Source organism: Balaenoptera ricei, chromosome 1 (genome assembly GCF_028023285.1).
Source record: "Balaenoptera ricei isolate mBalRic1 chromosome 1, mBalRic1.hap2, whole genome shotgun sequence".
Lineage (NCBI taxonomy): Eukaryota > Metazoa > Chordata > Mammalia > Artiodactyla > Balaenopteridae > Balaenoptera > Balaenoptera ricei.
Window position 1 is genome coordinate 130,108,874 of NC_082639.1, and position 18,707 is coordinate 130,127,580.

Below are 18,707 nucleotides of genomic sequence, written 5' to 3' on the forward strand. Positions count from 1 at the left end.
TCTCCCTTACACACTCACCTATCTTCTCCCACACTTGCCCTCCACCCTCACCTGGAAGGCACAGGGTAATCAAATGACTTCGTGTCAGAGGCAGTTCAGCTAAGTCTTCAGAGATGTCTGGGTTTTTGTGTGTGCTACTCTCTCCACCATGCTGTTTGCTGTGTACACACCTCTAGTATAATTACCATGAAATATGGGCTAAGTGAGGTTGACTTGTGTGTCTGTTTCCTCTACGAGACCTATGAGTTTACCAAGGTCAAGGATTGTGTCTTTTATGTCTTTGTGTCTTAACCTCTGGAACTTAATCAATGCCTGATGCATGGTGATCAGTCAAAAAAAATGTTAGTTGGATGAGTAAATAAGTGAATGATTAAGATGAATGTTATATAAAATAATGAAGGCAATTAGAAAGCAAGGAATTTTTATGTAGCACATGGGACAAGTGTGCAACTTTCAGGATGACACCTTTGAAGGGGACAATATTTATGCAAAGTTCAACATTTGATGCATTTGTTTAAAATCAGTCATCTGTCTAATACTAATTTTTTGCTTGTATGGCACAGTGTAATTTTTCAATTCCTTTTTACAGCTTTATTATCTTACTTGATACCCACACCCAGCGCTGAAATAGGGAGGTTAGGTGATGAGCCCCCAGGAATATGCTTGTGGCAGAGCTCATGTTAGAACCTAATGCTCTGATCTCCTAGCCAGCTGTCCTTACCTTCATGTCAGGGCCCAGACCCCTGTGACTAACCTCCTGGTACCAACTGGGATTATCCAACCTCCTTAGTAGAACTCAGTTATATTACCAGGAGGAAAAACACAGCTTTGCCTTTTGCAGGACAATGAAATACAGGCCTATGAAAGAACGCACCCACACGGGGCACTGCCTGTGGAAATCACCAGGAGAATTTGAGGTGTACGTTAAAGTCGGACACATCGATGTCCATCAGAAGAACCTCTTTCCAGGATCAAAAGGTGACTAGAGTCAACAAAATAGAAATCCTGGGGCACTTGCTTGAGGAGGCCACCTGGGTCTGTGAAATGAGTGAACACGAGGGAGCTGCAGCAACACAGAGAGGGGCTGAATCTACACGTGTTCCACATGAACCATCAGAGGCACAAAGTGCCTATAAGAACTGTTCTGTCTGCCAACAAAGAGAGACAGTGACCACAGATGGCTCTAGGGCAGCTTCTCCAACATCTGGGAAGTTAAGTTGAATGCTATGACTTTGCTAAATATAGAAATATATCAACTCTAAGCATGTAAAAGACACATCAAAATTGCTAATCTTTCCATTTAAAAATTTATTTCCAGGAGTTCCCTGGTGGCCTAGTGGTTAGGATTCTGGGCTTTCACTGTGGTGGCCTGGGTTCAATCCCTGGCCGGGGAACTGAGATCCCACAAGCCGTGCAGCCAAAAAAAAAAAAAAATGTATTTCCACAGATATTTGGTGCATGTGGTTAGAGGGGCTTTGGAGGCTGCAGTCACACACAACAAAGAGGTGTCTTTTGAAATCTTGCCCTTACAGACCATGAGGAGAATTTGCTATTTGTAATCCTGGGCTATACACAAAAGATTAAACAACTGGACATTTAAAAATAACCATTTTCAGTTTAATAGATTAACTAGAAGTGTATCTGCTGCAACATGTACCATTTTGATATTAAAATTTTTTGATCTGCTACAATTTTGCATGGGCTGAAAATAAACAGGTCAAGCTAAAACAACATGAAAGGCAAAGGGAATTTGTGTAAAGCTGGGAGAAAGGAAAGCATGACACTACCGACCCTTTCTAACCCTCCAGACAGAGGAGAAACCAACAGGTCTGGTTCTGTGTCTGGAACAGAAGGGAATATGCAGGAACCTGGATGGTGCTGCCTATAAAGAAAGGTTAATAATGGATAATCACAAGAGAATGAGTCTTACTAAAATCTTTGTTCTCTTTCATGAAGTGTTAGAAAGGATTGTCCAGGATATTAGCTCTCATCAGGAATTTGTTTTTTTGAATATCCTGCATGTTTACCTTGCCTGATACAACTTTTTCCCATGGTGGGAGACTCAAGAGTGTCTGAAGCCACTGGTCTTCTGTTAACTCAGAGCTTGAGTACCACCATTCCTGAGAGGAGACAAAGAGAACACAGAATTCATCAGTGCTCCTCAGCTTGTGTGGTCAAGAGTGGGGTAATCCCCAAATGGTCAAATGTCCCTGAGCTTTTAAAACCAGGCGAACCCACAGGCAAACAATGAATTTTGCAGCCCAAACTAGGATACTGACACATGACTCTTTAAATAAACATGTAGAAGTGAACATTCATTCACTTATTCAACAAATACCGAGTATAAGGCACTATGCTAGGGACCCAGTGGTTTTTGCATTCTAAGAGTTCACATTCGTGAAGGGAGGCAAGACATGGAACACGAAGTGGAATGTGGTGAGACCTACGAGAAGGTGGAGAGCTTGCTAAAGGGGATTTGCAGGAGGGGAAGATCCCATGAGAACTCAAAGGGGAAGAGGAGGTGCAAATACCTGACCTATGGACGTGTCACCCCTTTCAGTAAGGGTCCAGAAAGGCCTCTGCTGGCCTTTCACACCTGGTGAAACCCAGCCAGGCAGTGGGCTTCTGGGGCCCCTTCGCATCCCCCGTGAGCATCCCCTTCCCCAGCTTGCTAGCTGATGCTACATACTTTGCTCATGTTCAGCCAGCATTTCTCCAGCACATTCCCTTGTGTTTCACAGAGCTGTAAGGCTGTGTTCAGGAAGAGGTTGCAGTTCTGCCCATCTCCCATTAGTATACAGACATAGGCCATCAGGTGGTAGAGCCTTGGGTAGAAGACAGGCCCGGTGGTATTTTGAGCCATGAGATTCTCCAAGTTCTAAAGAAAAAAGCATCATATCAGAATCAGAAACGGGTCCTTGACTGGAAAGATTTTTCCTTCTCAGATGATTTGGGATCATTTCAAGGGTATAAGCAATCAAGCGAAAAAGCATATTACAGAGACATACGTAGAAAGTAGTGGAGATTAGATGATAAATGTCAGGTGGAGCAGCCCCAGTGGCCTACCCAGACCAAGAATGTGATATGGGTGGGCTCAATAACCCTTTTTGGTAACCACTTTTAAAAAATGAAACTAGGTCCCCCTGAAACTCAGTTCCCCTGCTGAGTTTATGATTAGCCTCTCTATCTAAAACTTTATTCTCTTTCTTGTCCTGCCTCCCTGTTCCCCCCAGGATTGAGGAGTATCAAAGAAAGGGGGTGACTGAAACTAAGCAGGACCCTGCAGGGCTCTCCCACGTACAAAAGCCCTTCTGTGTCCCCTGTTTCCCGTTTGTAGAAAAGGGCTTTGGTCTTCTAGGCCTTCCCTGAGTTCCAAAGGGCAGACTCAAGCAGTTACTAATTAGGGAAGCGAGGGGATGTGGAAAAACAGTCAAGAAACAATAGTTCAGTGATAAAACAGAATCCTAGCTCCTCCCCAAGGGATATACATCACAATCGGATACATATCTTTGAGTTCTTCTGCAGGAACTAAGACTCCCACCCAGGTAGAGGATTGTGACTACATGCTGACTACAAGATACAGACCCAGACTGGTTGGAACCGAAGGTTGATGATTAAGAATCCTGAAATACCACCCTATTACATCACCACCAGCCAATCAGAATAAAGTCATGTACCCTGCAGCCCTCACCCCAAAATGTTGCCTTTAAAAACCCTTCCCTGAGGGACTTCCCTGGTGGTCCAGTGGTTAAGAATCCGCCTTCCAGTGCGGGGGACATGAGTTTGATCCCTGGTCAGGGAACTAAGATCCCATGTGCTGCAGGGCAACTAAGCCTGTGCGCTCTAGAGCCTGTGCACCACAACTAGAGAGCCGCGTGCTGCAACTAATGAGCCTGCGCACTCTAGAACTCGCGTGCCACAACGAAGATCCCACGTGCCACAACTAAGACCTGACGCAGCCAAATAAATAAATAAATATTTTTAAAAATAAAAATAAAAACCCTTCCCTGAAAATCTTTGGGGAGTTTGGGTCTTTTGAACATGAGCCATCCATTCTCCTTTCTGGGCCTGACAATAAATGCTGTACTTTCCTTCACCACTACCTGGTGTCAGTAAATTGGCTTTGCTGTGTGGTGGGCAAGCAGACCCAAGTTCAGTTCAGTAACAACAACAACAAAACCACAATATTTTCTTTTGATTACCAAAGCAATATAAGTTGATTTTCAAAATCTAGAGAATTATACCTCAATTGAAAAAAAAATATGTAGACATTGGAGAGGGGGGAATAAAAGGGAAAAACGAACAAACAACTCAGAATTTAGGGAAAAAATGAGGATAGAAAAAGAAAATCACTCTTAATTATAACACATAAAAAGAAATATTTTCACATTTGGATACATACTCTCCCGTTTTTTAATTTCTTTGCTGTGGACAGGGAATGTTGCCCACCATCACAGTTCTACAAGAATCAAGCCATTAGCTACTGCAGCCACCCACCGATGGCGGGGCCTGAGAAAAACAGGAAGCATTTTGTGTTTTGGATACTGGCCATAGATAGTTAAGCTGCATATCTAAGGAATAATTTCAATGAACCCAGATCCTTGCATCTTCCGTACATAGAAAAGTGCTAAAGTCATTAACTTGAGATATCTGTTCTTTGTGACTAGCAGTAATCTTTTCATGTTCTTCCTAGGAAAAAACTCCTATATATCCTGTCTCCTTCCTTACTTCTTCAGAGCAGTTACTCAAAAGCTATCTGAGAGGCCAACCTCCAGGCTACAACTATAGTCCTCAGTAAGATCCCCGAAGAAAATTTAACTTGCAACTTTTAGGTTGTGTGTTTTTCTTCAGTTGACACTGCCTATCACTTACACACACACACACACACACACACACACACACACACACACACTCATACCCACCACAACTGGGATCACACTGAAACAGGAGGGAAGGGAGCAGGGCACAATCTTTGAAAGAACAACATAGCCCAAGGACATGACATAAACTGATTAAAACCAAATGGGTCGGGGCTTCCCTGGTGGCGCAGTGGTTGAGAATCTGCCTGCCAATGCAGGGGACACGGGTTCGAGCCCTGGTCTGGGAAGATCCCACATGCCGCGGAGCAACTAGGCCCGTGAGCCACAACTACTGAGCCTGCGCGTCTGGAGCCTGTGCTCCGCAACAAGAGAGGCTGCGATAGTGAGAGGCCCGCGCACCGTGATGAAGAGTGGCCCCCACTTGCCACAACCAGAGAAAGCCCTCACACAGAAACGAAGACCCAACACAGCCAAAAATAAAAATTAAAAACAAAAAAACCCCCAAAAACCAAATGGGTCCAAGATGGTGGACAAGTCGACTTCCACTAGACCTTGAGCCTCAGTATACACTCACTGTAATACATCAGCAAGCTAAATGACACACCCACAGGTACCATGACAGTTCCAAGGATCCATAAGGATCAAAAGGTGGGCAGTGGCCCAATTCCTGGAAATCCCCACCCCTTCCCTGAAATAGCTGGAATACTCCTCCTACTCATTAGCCTATGAAATTACCCACCCCTATAAAAACTGACAACCCCCATACCCTGGTGCCTTTCTCACCTTCTGAAATGGCCCACACTCTGTCTGTGGAGTGTGTTTCTCTCTAAATAAATCCACTTCTTACCTATCACTTTGTCTCTCACTGAATTCTTTCTGTGACAAGACATCAAAAACCTGAGCTTCATTAAGTCCTGAGACCAGGTGTGTGATCTCAGTTGGAAGACTGTGGGTTTTGGCTGGGTTCGAGTCCTGGCACGTGGGTTCTAGTCCCAATCTGAGGTGCATAGTTTCAAAATTAATCACCAATACAGTAACATTTTTTTCTCTTTTAGCACCACGTTATGAATATTTTCCAATGATATGATTCTTTTTTTTTCTTTTTTTTTTAACATCTTTATTGAGGTAAAAGTGCTTTACATCGTTGTGTTAGTTGCTGCTGTATAACAAAGTGAATCAGCTATATGTATACATATATCCCCATATCCCCTCCCTCTTGGTTCTCCCTCCCACCCTCCCTATCCCACCCCTCTAGGTGGTCACAAAGCACCGAGCTGATCTCCCTGTGCTATGCAGCTGCTTCCCACTAGCTATCTATTTTACATTTGATAGTGTACATATGTCAGTGCTACTCTCTCACTTCATCCCAGCTTACTCTTCCCCCTCCCCGTGTCCTCAAGTCCATTCTCTATGTCTGTGTCTTTATTCCAGTCCTGCCCTTAGGTTCATCAGAATCATTTTTTTTTTTAGATTCCATATATATGTGTTAGCATACAGTATTTGTTTTTCTCTTTCTGACTTACTTCACTCTGTATGACAGACTCTAGGTCCATCCACCTCACTACAAATAACTCACTTTCGTTTCTTTCCATGGCTGAGTAATACTCCATTGTATATATGTGCCACATCTTAATCCATTCATCTGTCGATGGACACTTAGGTTGTTTCCATGTCCTGGCTATTGTAAATAGTGCTGCAATGAACATTGTGGTACATATCTCTTTTTGAATTATGGTTTTCTCAGGGTATATGCTCAGTAGTGGGATTGCTGGGTCATATGGTAGTTCTATTTTTAGTTTTTTAAGGAATCTCCATACTGTTCTCCATAGTGGCTGTATCAATTTACATTCCCACCAACAGTGCAAGAGGGTTCCCTTTTCTCCACACCCTCTCCAGCATTTATTGTTTGTAGATTTTTTTGGTGATGGCCATTCTGACCAGTGTGAGGTGATACCTCATTGTAGTTTTGATTTGCGTTTCTCTAATGATTAGTGATGCTGAGCATCCTTTCATGTGTTTGTTGATAATCTGTATATCTTCTTGGAAGAAATGTCTATTTAAGTCTTCTGCCCATTTATGGATTGGGTTGTTTGTTTTTTTGATATCGAGCTGCATGAGCTGCTTGTATATTTTGGAGATTAATCCTTTGTCAGTTGCTTTGTTTGCAAATATTTTGTCCCATTCTGAGGGTTGTCTTTTCATCTTGTTTATGGTTTCCTTTGCTGTGCAAAAGCTTTGAAGTTTCATTAGGTCTCATTTCTTTATTTTTGTTTTTATTTCCATTTCTCTAGGAGGGGGGTCAAAAACGATCTTGCTGTGATCTATGTCATAGAGTGTTCTGCCTATGTTTTCCTCTAATAGTTTTATAGTGTCTGGCCTTACATTTAGGTCTTTAAGCCATTTTGAGTTTATTTTTGTGTATGGTGTTAGAAAGTGTTCTAATCTCATTCTTTTACATGTAGCTGTCCAGTTTTCCCAGCACCACTTATTGAAGAGGTTGTCTTTTCTCCATTGTATATACTTGCCTCCTCTGTCAAAGATAAGGTGACCATATGTGCGTGCGTTTATCTCTGCGCTTTCTATCCTGTTCCATTGATCTGTATTTTTGTTTCTGTGCCAGTACCATACTGTCTTGATTACTGTAGCTTTGTAGTATAGTCTGAAGTCAGGGAGCCTGATTCCTCCAGGTCTGTTTTTCTTTCTCAAGATTGCTTTGGCAATTCAGGGACTTTGGTGTTTCCATACAAATTGTGAAATTTTTTGTTCTAGTTCTGTGAAAAATGCCATTGGTAGTTTGATGGGGATTGCATTGAATCTGTAGACTGCTTTGGGTAGTATAGTCATTTTCACAATGTTGATTCTTCCAATCCAAGAACATGGTATATCTTTCCATCTGTTTGTATCACCTTTAATTTCTTTCATCAGTGTCTTATAGTTTTCTGCATACAGGTTTTTTGTCTCCTTAGGTAGGTTTATTCCTAGATATTTTATTCTTTTTGTTGCAATGGTAAATGGGAGTGTTTCCTTAATTTCTCTTTCAGATATTTTGTCATTAGTGTATAGGAATGCAAGAGATTTCTGTGCATTAATTTTGTATCCTGCTACTTTACCACATTCATTGATTAGCTCTAGTAGTTTTCTGATAGCATCTTTAGGATTCTCTATGTATAGTATCATGTCATGTGCAAACAGTGACAGTTTTACTTCTTCTTTTCCAATTTGGATTCCTTTTATTTCTTTTTCTTCTCTGATTGCTGTGGCCAAAACTTCCAAAACTATGTTGAATAATAGTGGTGAGAGTGGGCAACCTTGTCTTGTTCCTGATCTTAGTGGAAATGGTTTCAGTTTTTCACCATTGAGAATGATGATCCCTTGATCATTATGTAGTGTCCTTCTTTGTCTCTTGTAAGTCTTTATTTTAAAGTCTATTTTGTCTGATATGAGAATTGCTACGCCAGCTTTCTTTCGATTTCCATTTGCATGGAATATCTTTTTCCATCCCCTCACTTTTAGTCTGTATGTGTCCCTAGGTCTGAAGTCAGTCTGTTGTAGACAGCATATATACGGGTCTTGTTTTTGCATCCATTCAGCCAGTCTATGTCTTTTAGTTGGAGCATTTAATCCACTTACATTTAAGGTAATTATCCATATGTATGTTCCTATTACCATTTTCTTAATTGTTTTGGGTTTGTTATTGTAGGTTTTTTCCTTCTCTTGTGTTTCCTGCCTAGAGAAGCTCCTTTAGCATTTGTTGTAAAGCTGGTTTGGTGGTGCTGAATTCTCTTAGCTGTTGCTTGTCTGTAAAGGTTTTAATTTCTCTGTCGAATCTGAATGAGATCCTTGCTGGGTAGAGTAATCTTGGTTGTAGAGTTTTCCCTTTCACACTTTAAATATGTCCTGCCACTCCCTTCTGGCTTACAGATTTTCTGCTGAAAGATCAGCTGTTACACTTATGGGGATTCCCTTGTATGTTATTTGTTGCTTTTCCCTTCCTACTTTTAATATATTTTTCTTTGTATTTAAATTTTGATGGTTTGATTAATATGTGTCTTGGTTTGTTTCTCCTTGGATTTATCCTGTTTGGGACTCTCTGCACTTCCTGGACTTGATTGACTGTTTCCTTTCCCATATTAGGTGATTTATTCTGACCAAGACATCATCCCTTGAGCACCTGCTAAGGGAGTATTCAAATATACAGTTAAAATGTGGTGGGGAAGTTTTCAACTATAATCTCTTCAAAGATTTTCTCAGTCCCTTTCTTTTTCAATTCTTCTTCTGGGACTCCTATAATTTGAATGTTGGTGTGTTTAATATTGTCCCAGAGGTCTCTGAGACTGTCCTCAATTCTTTTCATTCTTTTTTCTTTATTCTTCTCTGTGGTAGTTATTTCCACTATTTTATCTTCCAGGTCACTTATCCATTCTTCTGCCTCAGTTATTCTGATATTGATTCCTTTTAGAGAATTTTTAATTCATTTATTGTGTTGTTCATCATTGTTTGTTTGCTCTTTAGTTCTTCTAGGTCCTTGTTAAACATTTCTTGTATTTTCTCCATTCTATTTCCAAGATTTTGGATCATCTTTACTATCATTACTCTGAATTCTTTTTCAGGTAGACTGCCTATTTCCTCTTCATTTGTTTGGTCTGGTGGGTTTTTACCTTGCTCCTTCATCTGCTGTGTATTTCTCTGTCTTCTCATTTTGCTTAATTTATTGTGTTTGGGGTCTCCTTTTTGCAGGCTGCAGGTTTGTAGTTCCCATTGTTTTTGGTGTCTGCCCCCAGTGGGTAAATTTGGCTCAGTGGGTTGTGTCGGCTTCCTAGTGGAGGGGACTGGTGCTTGTGTTCTGATGGATGAGGCTGGATCTTGTCTTTCTGGTGGGCAGGACCACGTCTGGTGGTGTGTTTTGGGGTGTCTGTGAACTTAGTATCATTTTAGGCAGCCTCTCTGCTAATGGGTGGGGTTGTGTTCCTGTCTTGCTAGTTGTTTGGCATGGGGTGTCCAGCACTGGAGCTTGCTGGTCATTGAGTGGAGCTGGGTCTTAGTGTTGAGACAGAGATCACTGGGAGAGCTCTCGCCAATTGATATTACGTGGAGCCAGGAGGTCTCCAGTGGTCCAATGTCCTGAACTCGGCTCTCCCACCTCAGAGGCTCAGGCCTGACACTTGCTGGAGCACCAAGACCCTGTCAGCCACACGGCGGAGACAACTGTGGTAAAAATCTGACTGGTATCTTGTATTTTTCTTTGCTGGGCGATTTATCCTGAGCAAGACGCCATGCCTTGAGCACCAGCTAAGGGAGTATTCAAATAAGCCGTTAAAATGCAGTGCAGGCAACATGGGAACAAGGATTCTCAGGGAGAACACAAAGCAGGAACTTCTTAATTTCTCCTGGAAGATGCGGAAGGGATGTGAGATCTGAAGGAAGAAGACATGGCCAGACAAACAATGGTGAAAGAAAGCAGATTATATATATAAAGGCGCTAGACAAGGGTGGATGGCTGTTGCTAGAATTAAAAATATTTCTGAAAGTTTGAAGAGTAGATTTGGGTAAAGGGGGTTAAAGAAAATCTGGAGATTAACCTGAGGTGACATGCAGATGCTCTATCTTAAAGGGCTCTTTTCAACGACATGATTCTTTTACATCAGATCTCACAAATTCAAATGCTGACAGAGCTGGGCAAGAAACATAAATAAGAGGCTGAATGTAGCAAGATAAGAAGCAGAGGGGATTATGTCATACTGGAGAGGGTATGCCCTAAATGTCACCCCTCGTCAATTCCAGCCAGTAGCTGCCCTTTAGGATTGGGGCCTAGAGTCACCAGATACTCCAATTTTTAAAAGAAGAGTAAGAAATTCAGATTTTTTTTTTAATGTGAAAGTATCCCAGGGACTTCGCTGGTGGTCCAGTGGTAAAGAATCCAGCTTACAATGCAGGGGATACAGGTTCGATCCCTGGTCAGGGAACTAAGATCCCACATGCTGTGGGGCAAATAAGCCCATGCGCCACAACTACTGAGCTCACATGCCTCAACTAGAGAGCCTGCGTGCCACAAACTACAGAGCCCACATGCTCTGAAGCTGGAGCGCCACAACTAGAGAGAGAAAAACCCTCATGCCACAACTAGAGAGAAGCCTGTGTGCCGAAACGAAGAGCCCATGCGCCACAACGGAAAGATCCCGCATTCTGCAACTAAGACCCAATGCAGCCAAAAGTAAATAAAATAAATAAAATATATTTAAAAGAAAAAAAGAAAAAAAACCCCCAATGTTTATATATACCATTTCTGACTTAACCAATATTTTTGAAAGGCATATAATTTTTATTTTCCCCTAGTTTTTTAAATACTATAAACCTGAGATCAACATCTTTATAGATACATTTTTTTTTGCCATCTGATTATTTCCTTAGGTTAGTTCCTAGGAGGAGAATTAAATGATGTGCATATTTTAAAGATATTCATGTATTTTGCCAGAATGCTCTCTAGAAAGTTTATCAGAGTCCTTCAGAGCATGAATGTGTCTTCTCTCATGTCTTTGCTAACTTGATGGTCAACAATACAATGTCTTTTTCTTTTATTGCATTTACTTCAATTTCATAGAAATGGATTGAAACATTGAGTTTTCCTGACTAACCTGTTACATGTTTATTTTGTCTATCAATTATTTATTCAAGAAATTAAACATCTACTGTGTGTAACCAAGCAGGACCCTATGGGGCCTTCTTGGGACAGACCGCTCTCACCATGTCCTCTGCCTTCCTCTTGTTTGTAGAAAAGTTGTAGTCTCCCAGGCCTCCCCTGAGTCACAAAAGCCTGGCTCAAGAATTAATGATTGAAAGGATATGACCATGTAGTGACAAAAATGGCAGTTGGGCCAGGAGCACTAGTAACAATTTAAACAGTACATCAGCCATATGGCAGTCACAGAATCTTTAGTTCCTCCATGAAGTAACTAGATAACAGTACCTGTTGCACATTTCCTGAGTTGTTTTATAGATGTTAGAAGTTAACTACTTAATGACCATGAGATATAGCCCCCAGACCTACTGGAGCCTGAGGATTGATGACGTTAACCCCTGTGACACTGCCCTGTTACCTCACCATCAATCAGTCAGAGAGATGTGTACAAGCTGATCACATACCCTGTGAATCTTCTCCCTCACCTTACCTTTAAAAATGCTTCCCTGAAACCTTTTGGGGTGTTCGGGTTTTTTGAGCATTAGCTGCCCCAGACTCCTTGTCTGGCACCTTACAGTAAATGCTGCAGTTTCCTTCACCACACCTGGTGTCAGTAGATTAGCTTTACTGCATGTGGGAGAACAAACCCAAGTTTGGCTCAGTAACATGTGTAAAAGGCATTGCTCTGTGTACTGTGGGAGATACTAAGTTTGACTTTGTGTTCTTTTGTTCTTTCTACTCCAGGGCCCACCTCTACCACTCCCTCTCATTCCTGGGCTTCCCAGCCCCATCCCCTTCTGGAACTCAAATCACAAACTCCTTGAGTACAAAGACAACATTTTACACATCTTTGTTGTAATCCCAAGAGCACCTATTGTGTTTTTAACCTGTACTGTCTTTGGGATAGGTGAGTTTTATACTTTACTACTCATTAAATAAAGAGGTGCTTTCTTTTAACCAGCTGCTAATTTATCTACCTGGATTTCCAAATATCAGGTTGGCCAAAATTGTGGTACCCCTTTATTAGCACTGAATATTTAAAAGTGATAATGACAGTCAACTCATATGTCATACGTAATGTGCCTGGTATTTGAAAGGAAAAAGAGAATGTTGGAATAAATTAAATCATGTTTAAGATGGTAAAAATCTTTTTTTTTAAAAAACAACATGAAGTTAAGCATGTTTTAAATCCCTCCCAAGTAGTTTTCTTAAGGAAAGACATTTGCTCCATCAAATTACATGAAATAAATTACATAATACACATAATAATTATATAAGTCATATGTAATACATAATAATTACATAAAACAAAATGTTTTATATCACCAAACAATTTCCATATACTGTGTGAGAACCAGAAGAATGTTTTATGAATCAGAAATATAAATACATGTTCTATGTCAAAGAGTACATACCTCCAAGCGGTGATGACAGTGAACTTGTGTGTTTTTGGAGGCGGCGATTTAGTCAGCTGGTGTGAACAAATTGCAGGAAGACATGCTGAGGTTGAGCGTGCTATGAGAGTGGTAGGGAGTGGGCTCCCACCTGGGCAAATTCAAGACTTTTCTATCCAGCAGCAGTGAAAAAGACCCAGCCCATAACAATGCCTCCGAAGAATAAACGAGCTACTATTCTTCACTGGTCTCAAGATGCCTTGTTTTGAAACATTTTAACATCTCTGAAATAGGGAGGTGCCTTAAAATCATCAGCATCTAGATTCTGCCAACAACCTGAAGGAACCTGCAAGCAGGTTCTTCCCTAGATCATGAGAAAATACCTCAGCCAACACCTTGATTTTAGCCTTGTAAGACCCTCAGCAGAGAACCCAGCTGGACTGCTAAGCCCGGAGATGAGAAAAGAAGTGCTGTCATTTAAGCTGTTAAGGTTGTGTACTTGGAGACATAGCAATAGAAAAGGAATTCACCTGCATTCAGTTTCTAAGAGAACAAGGCAAACACTTGTTAAGACGGCCCTGGAGGTTCAGCCCTTCATTCTCTTAGGGGAGCTTGCCCATGCTGGGCTGTAGACTCTGGGAGGCAGGCACCAGGTTTAATTTGCTCACTCTTGTACCCCAACACCTAGTACCAGGCCCTTACTATGTATCAGTTGAATGTTTTAAATTGCTGTGTGCAAAGATTTATCTACCAAGATGTTTATCACAGCAACAGCAATAAAGTACTACAGAAAAATTCTATCTAAGAATAGTTTGGCAATATCATCTAATAGTATAGCTGTAAGATAAAATACTAGGCTTCCTTTTAACTAGTGGTGCAGAAAACAATTTAAAGGCAGGGAATTATTCATAAATATATCTTATTTAGTAGCAAGTTTAAAAAATGGAAATGCATGCACACACATGGAAGAAAACTTGGAAAGTGATATCTCAATATGTATAAAGTGATTATCTCTGAGTAGTAAGGTTGTGGGCAATTTATATTCTAATTATGGGGAGGGAGTGGCCTTCAAAAACTTAAACTATAAAACACGTGTAACTTCTGTAATCAGAGAAAATAATTATCACAGGAGGTAGAGAAAAATCCATTTAAGGCATGACTTACCGGGGAAACCAGAGAGGAGGCCTTACCTTGAGTAGGTCAACTCCACTGTCCTGAGCATTCTCTGATTGTTCTTCAATTTGCTTTTGAAGGTAGAGAACTTGCCCTTCCATGTACCTACTGAGACCTATGCAGTAAAGAGCTGCTGGGGTTCTTCTTGACACTAGACTTTTGGCTCTGTTGGAAAATATGTGAAAGTTGTCCCACTCCTGAAGCCTGGCATACCTGTATCACCACAGAAGAATAAGAAAAATCCCCATCACCCATGGAATGGGCTGGTTTCCTGAAATGGGTCTCTCTAGAGGTGTAGCTCCTAGTACATTGGTCTCTGGAAGCCTGCCACTGGCCTATTCAGGGAAAATTATGTGATATGGAGCAAGGACAGAATAGAATTTTTTGATGATTTCAAATGAATATAATTGGGGGAATACTTGGGCAATATTAGCTACCATTTAATTCTTTTTTTTTTTTTTTTAATTTATTTACCATTTAATTCTTTGGACTCTTTAAAGTGAGGGAATTTCCTGGAAGTCCAGTGGTTAGGACTCCTCACTTTTACTACCAGGGGCCTGGGGTTCAATCCCTAGCCAGGGAACTAAGATCCCACAGGCTGTTCGGTGTGGCCAGAAAAAAAATGAAACAGATCAGGCACTTGGAGCTATAAATTCTGGGGCTTGAAGAAATTGCTCTGATTTCAAAGAGAGATGGCCTGGGCTGATACTACTCAAGGTGTGGGCCACAGAGAGACATCATCAGTACCATCTGAGTGCTCCTTGGAAATGCAAGCTCTCTGGTCCAACCCAGATCTACTGAATCAGACAGACTCTGGGGATGGGGCCAGAAATCTGAGTTAACAAACTCTCCAGATGATTCCTATGCCCATAAAGTGGGAGCAGTATTGGCCTAAGCTACAGCTGTTGCAAGAACTCTTCAGGTGAGGTAGAGTAGAATAAGAAATTAGGGTGATTTTTGGACTTTACATTCCTTGAACTTTAACTCACAAGGGCAAATTAATTTGACTTTGAACTTTCACTTCTTTAGACTTTAGCTGGCAAGGGTAACTGATTTTTTGGATTTTAATTTCTCCCAATGAGTTTTATAATAAGAGGAGATTTCTATTCAAATTTGAAACTGCTCTAGTTTGTGGCACTTTGCATAGGAATGTCTTCGTATTATCATTTAATCTCATCACAAAATTGTTAAATACTGGACAACATGACTGCGTATATAATTTGAGATGGGAAGTGGAATAGGGAATAACTTTCAGTCTTGGGGATGGCTGTGGAAGTAATGTATTTAATGTTCTGGAGCCTTACTTTCCATCTATTTCCTTGAAGCTAAAGCCATAGCTACAGGCTTATTGAGTTTAAAAAATGCAATGGGTTAAAGAGATTAAGCCTCAGGCTTAATGGGTTAATGGGGATACAGGAAGCCTGCTTCTTCAACCCTCCTGAAGTTTCCTTCCATGTGAGGGAGCTCCACTGGTGCAAAGCTCCACATTTCTTTCCCTGCCTCATTCACTCCTCCAATGACAAGGGGTGACTTAGTAGGCTGGTGACTTTGGGACAGAAATTAGGCAGGTGTAGTTCTCTTTCATCTTGAGAGCCAGTGAGACCCACGGGGAGCATGGTACTTCCTGCCTCAGTGGGGTGGGGAGGGGGTGGAGTTTTCTAGAACTGCCTGCTGCTGATGGGTAAGTCTAATCCTGGGGTTCAATATTAGGAAGCTCACTTGCCTGCGGATACACGCCATATCCTCCAACATCGGCTCTATTAACAATGATTATGATTCCATCTTGGGGGTGGGGAGGGGGTAAGTAGTGCTATTTATTAGTCTCCCTCAAACCCCCAACACTTCTCAGAAGCAAGTATCTTTTCTTATTCATCTCTGTATTAATACTGCACACTGTGTACACAATAAATGCTTGTTGCATTGAGTACAATTGAAGTGGCATCGCTTTACTGGCCTCAGTTGAGTGGGATGAACTAGGTGATCCCCAAGGTGTTTTTCAGTATAAATCTGCTCTGTCACTTTCAATCTGTCTTAGGTATAAATTAAAAGTACTTTCCCTTTCTTTTCTTTCCTTTTTTCAAATCACATAGAACTCTTCCAGGAGTCAACATTTTCAAATTTGGGAATTTAGTGGTATGCAACACATTGTTACCAGATAGCTATACATGAGTAAAGTCCCAGGAGGATTCCACTTTGGAACTTCAGTATTCTGTTGTCTTCGTTTTGGTGTATGAATTCCAAACATTCTTCAAATGACCTATAAACAAAGCCTAAAAAAAGAGAGAAACAGGAGAGCTTGGCTGGTAGGTTGGGGGTGGAGGGGTGTCGTCTTTCTGGCCTAATAGCTCCCAGGAGAATTTCCCAGTGTGAGGACAGGTCTCGGTCTCTGATTACTTTATGAATCCAAAGGGTCCCACGGATTACAACAACCAGGTGACTGCACTGCCCTGTGTTTGCTGAGCCCCTGCTTTTGTGGAAGTTTATGTGTACAAGATACAAGTCCATAATATCAACTAGGCAGGAGTGGGGTTTAAACCAACCCTCCCTGCTTGAGCCCAAGGAATCAGCCTCAGTGCAACCTGGGACTTCTCAGTCTTCGCGTTCACACTTCCCTGGCTGGCAGCAATATCCACATCCCTCGTTGAAAATATGGCTGGGAAAAAGAATGCCCAGTTTGGCCCCTCTGGTTTAATATGTACACTGAGGCCTGCCTACCTGGTGTAACATGAAGGTTATCAGGAAAGAACTTGTTTTCCAAATCGCTAACAGCTGCCAGTGCCTGGAAACCTCACCTCACCATTAGCAGCCCTCCCCTTCATTTTCAAGCATGAAGTCTCTAAGTCTATCCTGCTAAAAATTAAATGCCCTCGTAGAAGCCACATAGGAAGATACTGTCAGTCACTATCACTTGTGTGATACAAATGATCTGACGCTTTAACTGGCAGCTTAAATTCTAAATTCTCTTCCTTGTTGGTCCCTTGCAATCCTCGCACCTGCTAGATGGCTCCTCGGCTCATAACACCAGGCTCTCCCCTCCCCTGTCCTGTATGTCTTTCTAGCCAGAAACCCAGTGGTCTCAAAGCCCTAGTCCTGTCACCTGCCACACCACACCAACGCAAGCGTTATTCCTCCAGTTTCTTATAAATTCTAAGGCCATGCTCACCAGAATAAAGCATGATGTCCAGGCAGACAAAATAGAAAAATGCCTTGCTGAAGATATGCTCTTCTGCTACAGAAAGATCCCACAGCCACCCCAGCACCTGGATCAGTTGCTTGTATCTATGGATAAGAAAAGGTGGTAGGATTAAAAAATAGTGTGTGGGGAGAGAAGGAAGTTCAGTCCTGGTCTCAGTCCTGCCCAGCAATTCAGGACCAAATACGATTCTTCAACAGACTTCAAACCCACTCCTAAATCTCAAGTTGGCTCTCTGTTCAAACTGTCCTTTCCTGGACCTCTCTATCAGGGTGGCCAGAGTCAGGCCAAGTTGGCCTGCGTCTCTGGTCCCGGCTGCTACTCTCTGGGCGTTTGCCTCACCTGTGAGACTGTTCCCTTTCTTCCACCTGGCAGTGGTGGAGGCCTGAGTCCCACAGTGGGGCTGACTGTCTGTCCCTCCTCCAGCCACTGGCCAGAGCAACCAGGTTAGAGGTGAGGCCTGTGAAAGAGTAGCGGTATCCCAAGGATGATGATTATCAGTTACATCAGCTTCTGGTAAACCTTACTTCCTGCCCCACCCTATGGCCGGGGTTAAGTAAACCCAGAACATTCCATTAATATGGCTTTCTTCCTCTAATTTTGGAAAATGGCTTGAGATAAATACCTGTTTTTCAAGAAGAGGGATTTACAAAGCCAGCAGAGGACCAGACAGTGTTTGTTGGGATTACGAAGCAATGACCACATCTTGTGGGCTCGAGAGCCTGGGAAGAAAACAATTCCAGTATATTTCTGGGCATTACTTGTATCTGCAAGTTCTTTCTTGACCAGCCAGGGCTTACCTAAGTCAATGGCCAAGTCCAAGTGACCCATTAGGAGCTTGATATAGCCAAGTGTATCGGCCACGTAGGTCATGATTTCAACGCCCTCGCGTTTCAGGGGGAGGTTGAAGATGTGCTCCATGGTCATGACCTCATATTTGAACCACACGCCCTGGTAGCCGGCTAGATGGTGGTACAGTGAATAGTCCAGGTAGGCCTTAATGATCTGAAATGGCAGCAGTGGAGGAGAGGAGGAGAGACGGGGCAAGACTGGGATGGAACCCGAAGCAGAAAGCCCAGGATATCACCAATCATCTGCCAGTAAACATGGATTTATTAAGCTTGGGAATGGAGCTGGACATTTGGCAAAACCATAGGCTTAGATACAGAAATTAAGCTGAGTTTCTGCCACCTATTTAATGCATGATCCAGGACAAGCTCAATGGCCCCTTTTGTCCACACAGGGTCCTTAAACAAAATATAAGAATTTTAATTTTTGTGAAAAATAAAAGCAATAGCTTATATGTGTGGATATATGACTGCATACCAAAAAGCCTGGAAGGATTCATTCCAAACTGTAAAAAGCAGTTACCTATTTGTTGCAGTTGGAGTAGAGATTTGAGGGACTTTTTACTTTATGCATTTCTGTGATGTTTAATTTATTGTTATAAC

The 18,707-nt window shown here is 41.9% G+C and overlaps 1 protein-coding gene across 1 annotated transcript in view; it reads right to left on the bottom strand.

Moving 5' to 3' along the window:
* Nucleotides 1-1,744: 1,744 nt before the first annotated feature.
* ADCY10 (adenylate cyclase 10) overlaps nt 1,745-18,707 on the bottom strand; it is an 88,233-nt gene continuing 71,270 nt past the window's right edge. The window contains exons 26-32 of the mRNA XM_059903341.1: nt 18,057-18,261; nt 17,882-17,978; nt 17,227-17,342; nt 16,216-16,333; nt 14,081-14,276; nt 2,690-2,878; nt 1,745-2,120 (exon numbers count right to left, since the gene is read on the bottom strand). Of these exons, the coding sequence (XP_059759324.1) occupies nt 1,959-2,120; nt 2,690-2,878; nt 14,081-14,276; nt 16,216-16,333; nt 17,227-17,342; nt 17,882-17,978; nt 18,057-18,261 (1,083 nt within the window). The 3' untranslated portion in view covers nt 1,745-1,958. The remainder of the gene's footprint in view (nt 2,121-2,689; nt 2,879-14,080; nt 14,277-16,215; nt 16,334-17,226; nt 17,343-17,881; nt 17,979-18,056; nt 18,262-18,707) is intronic.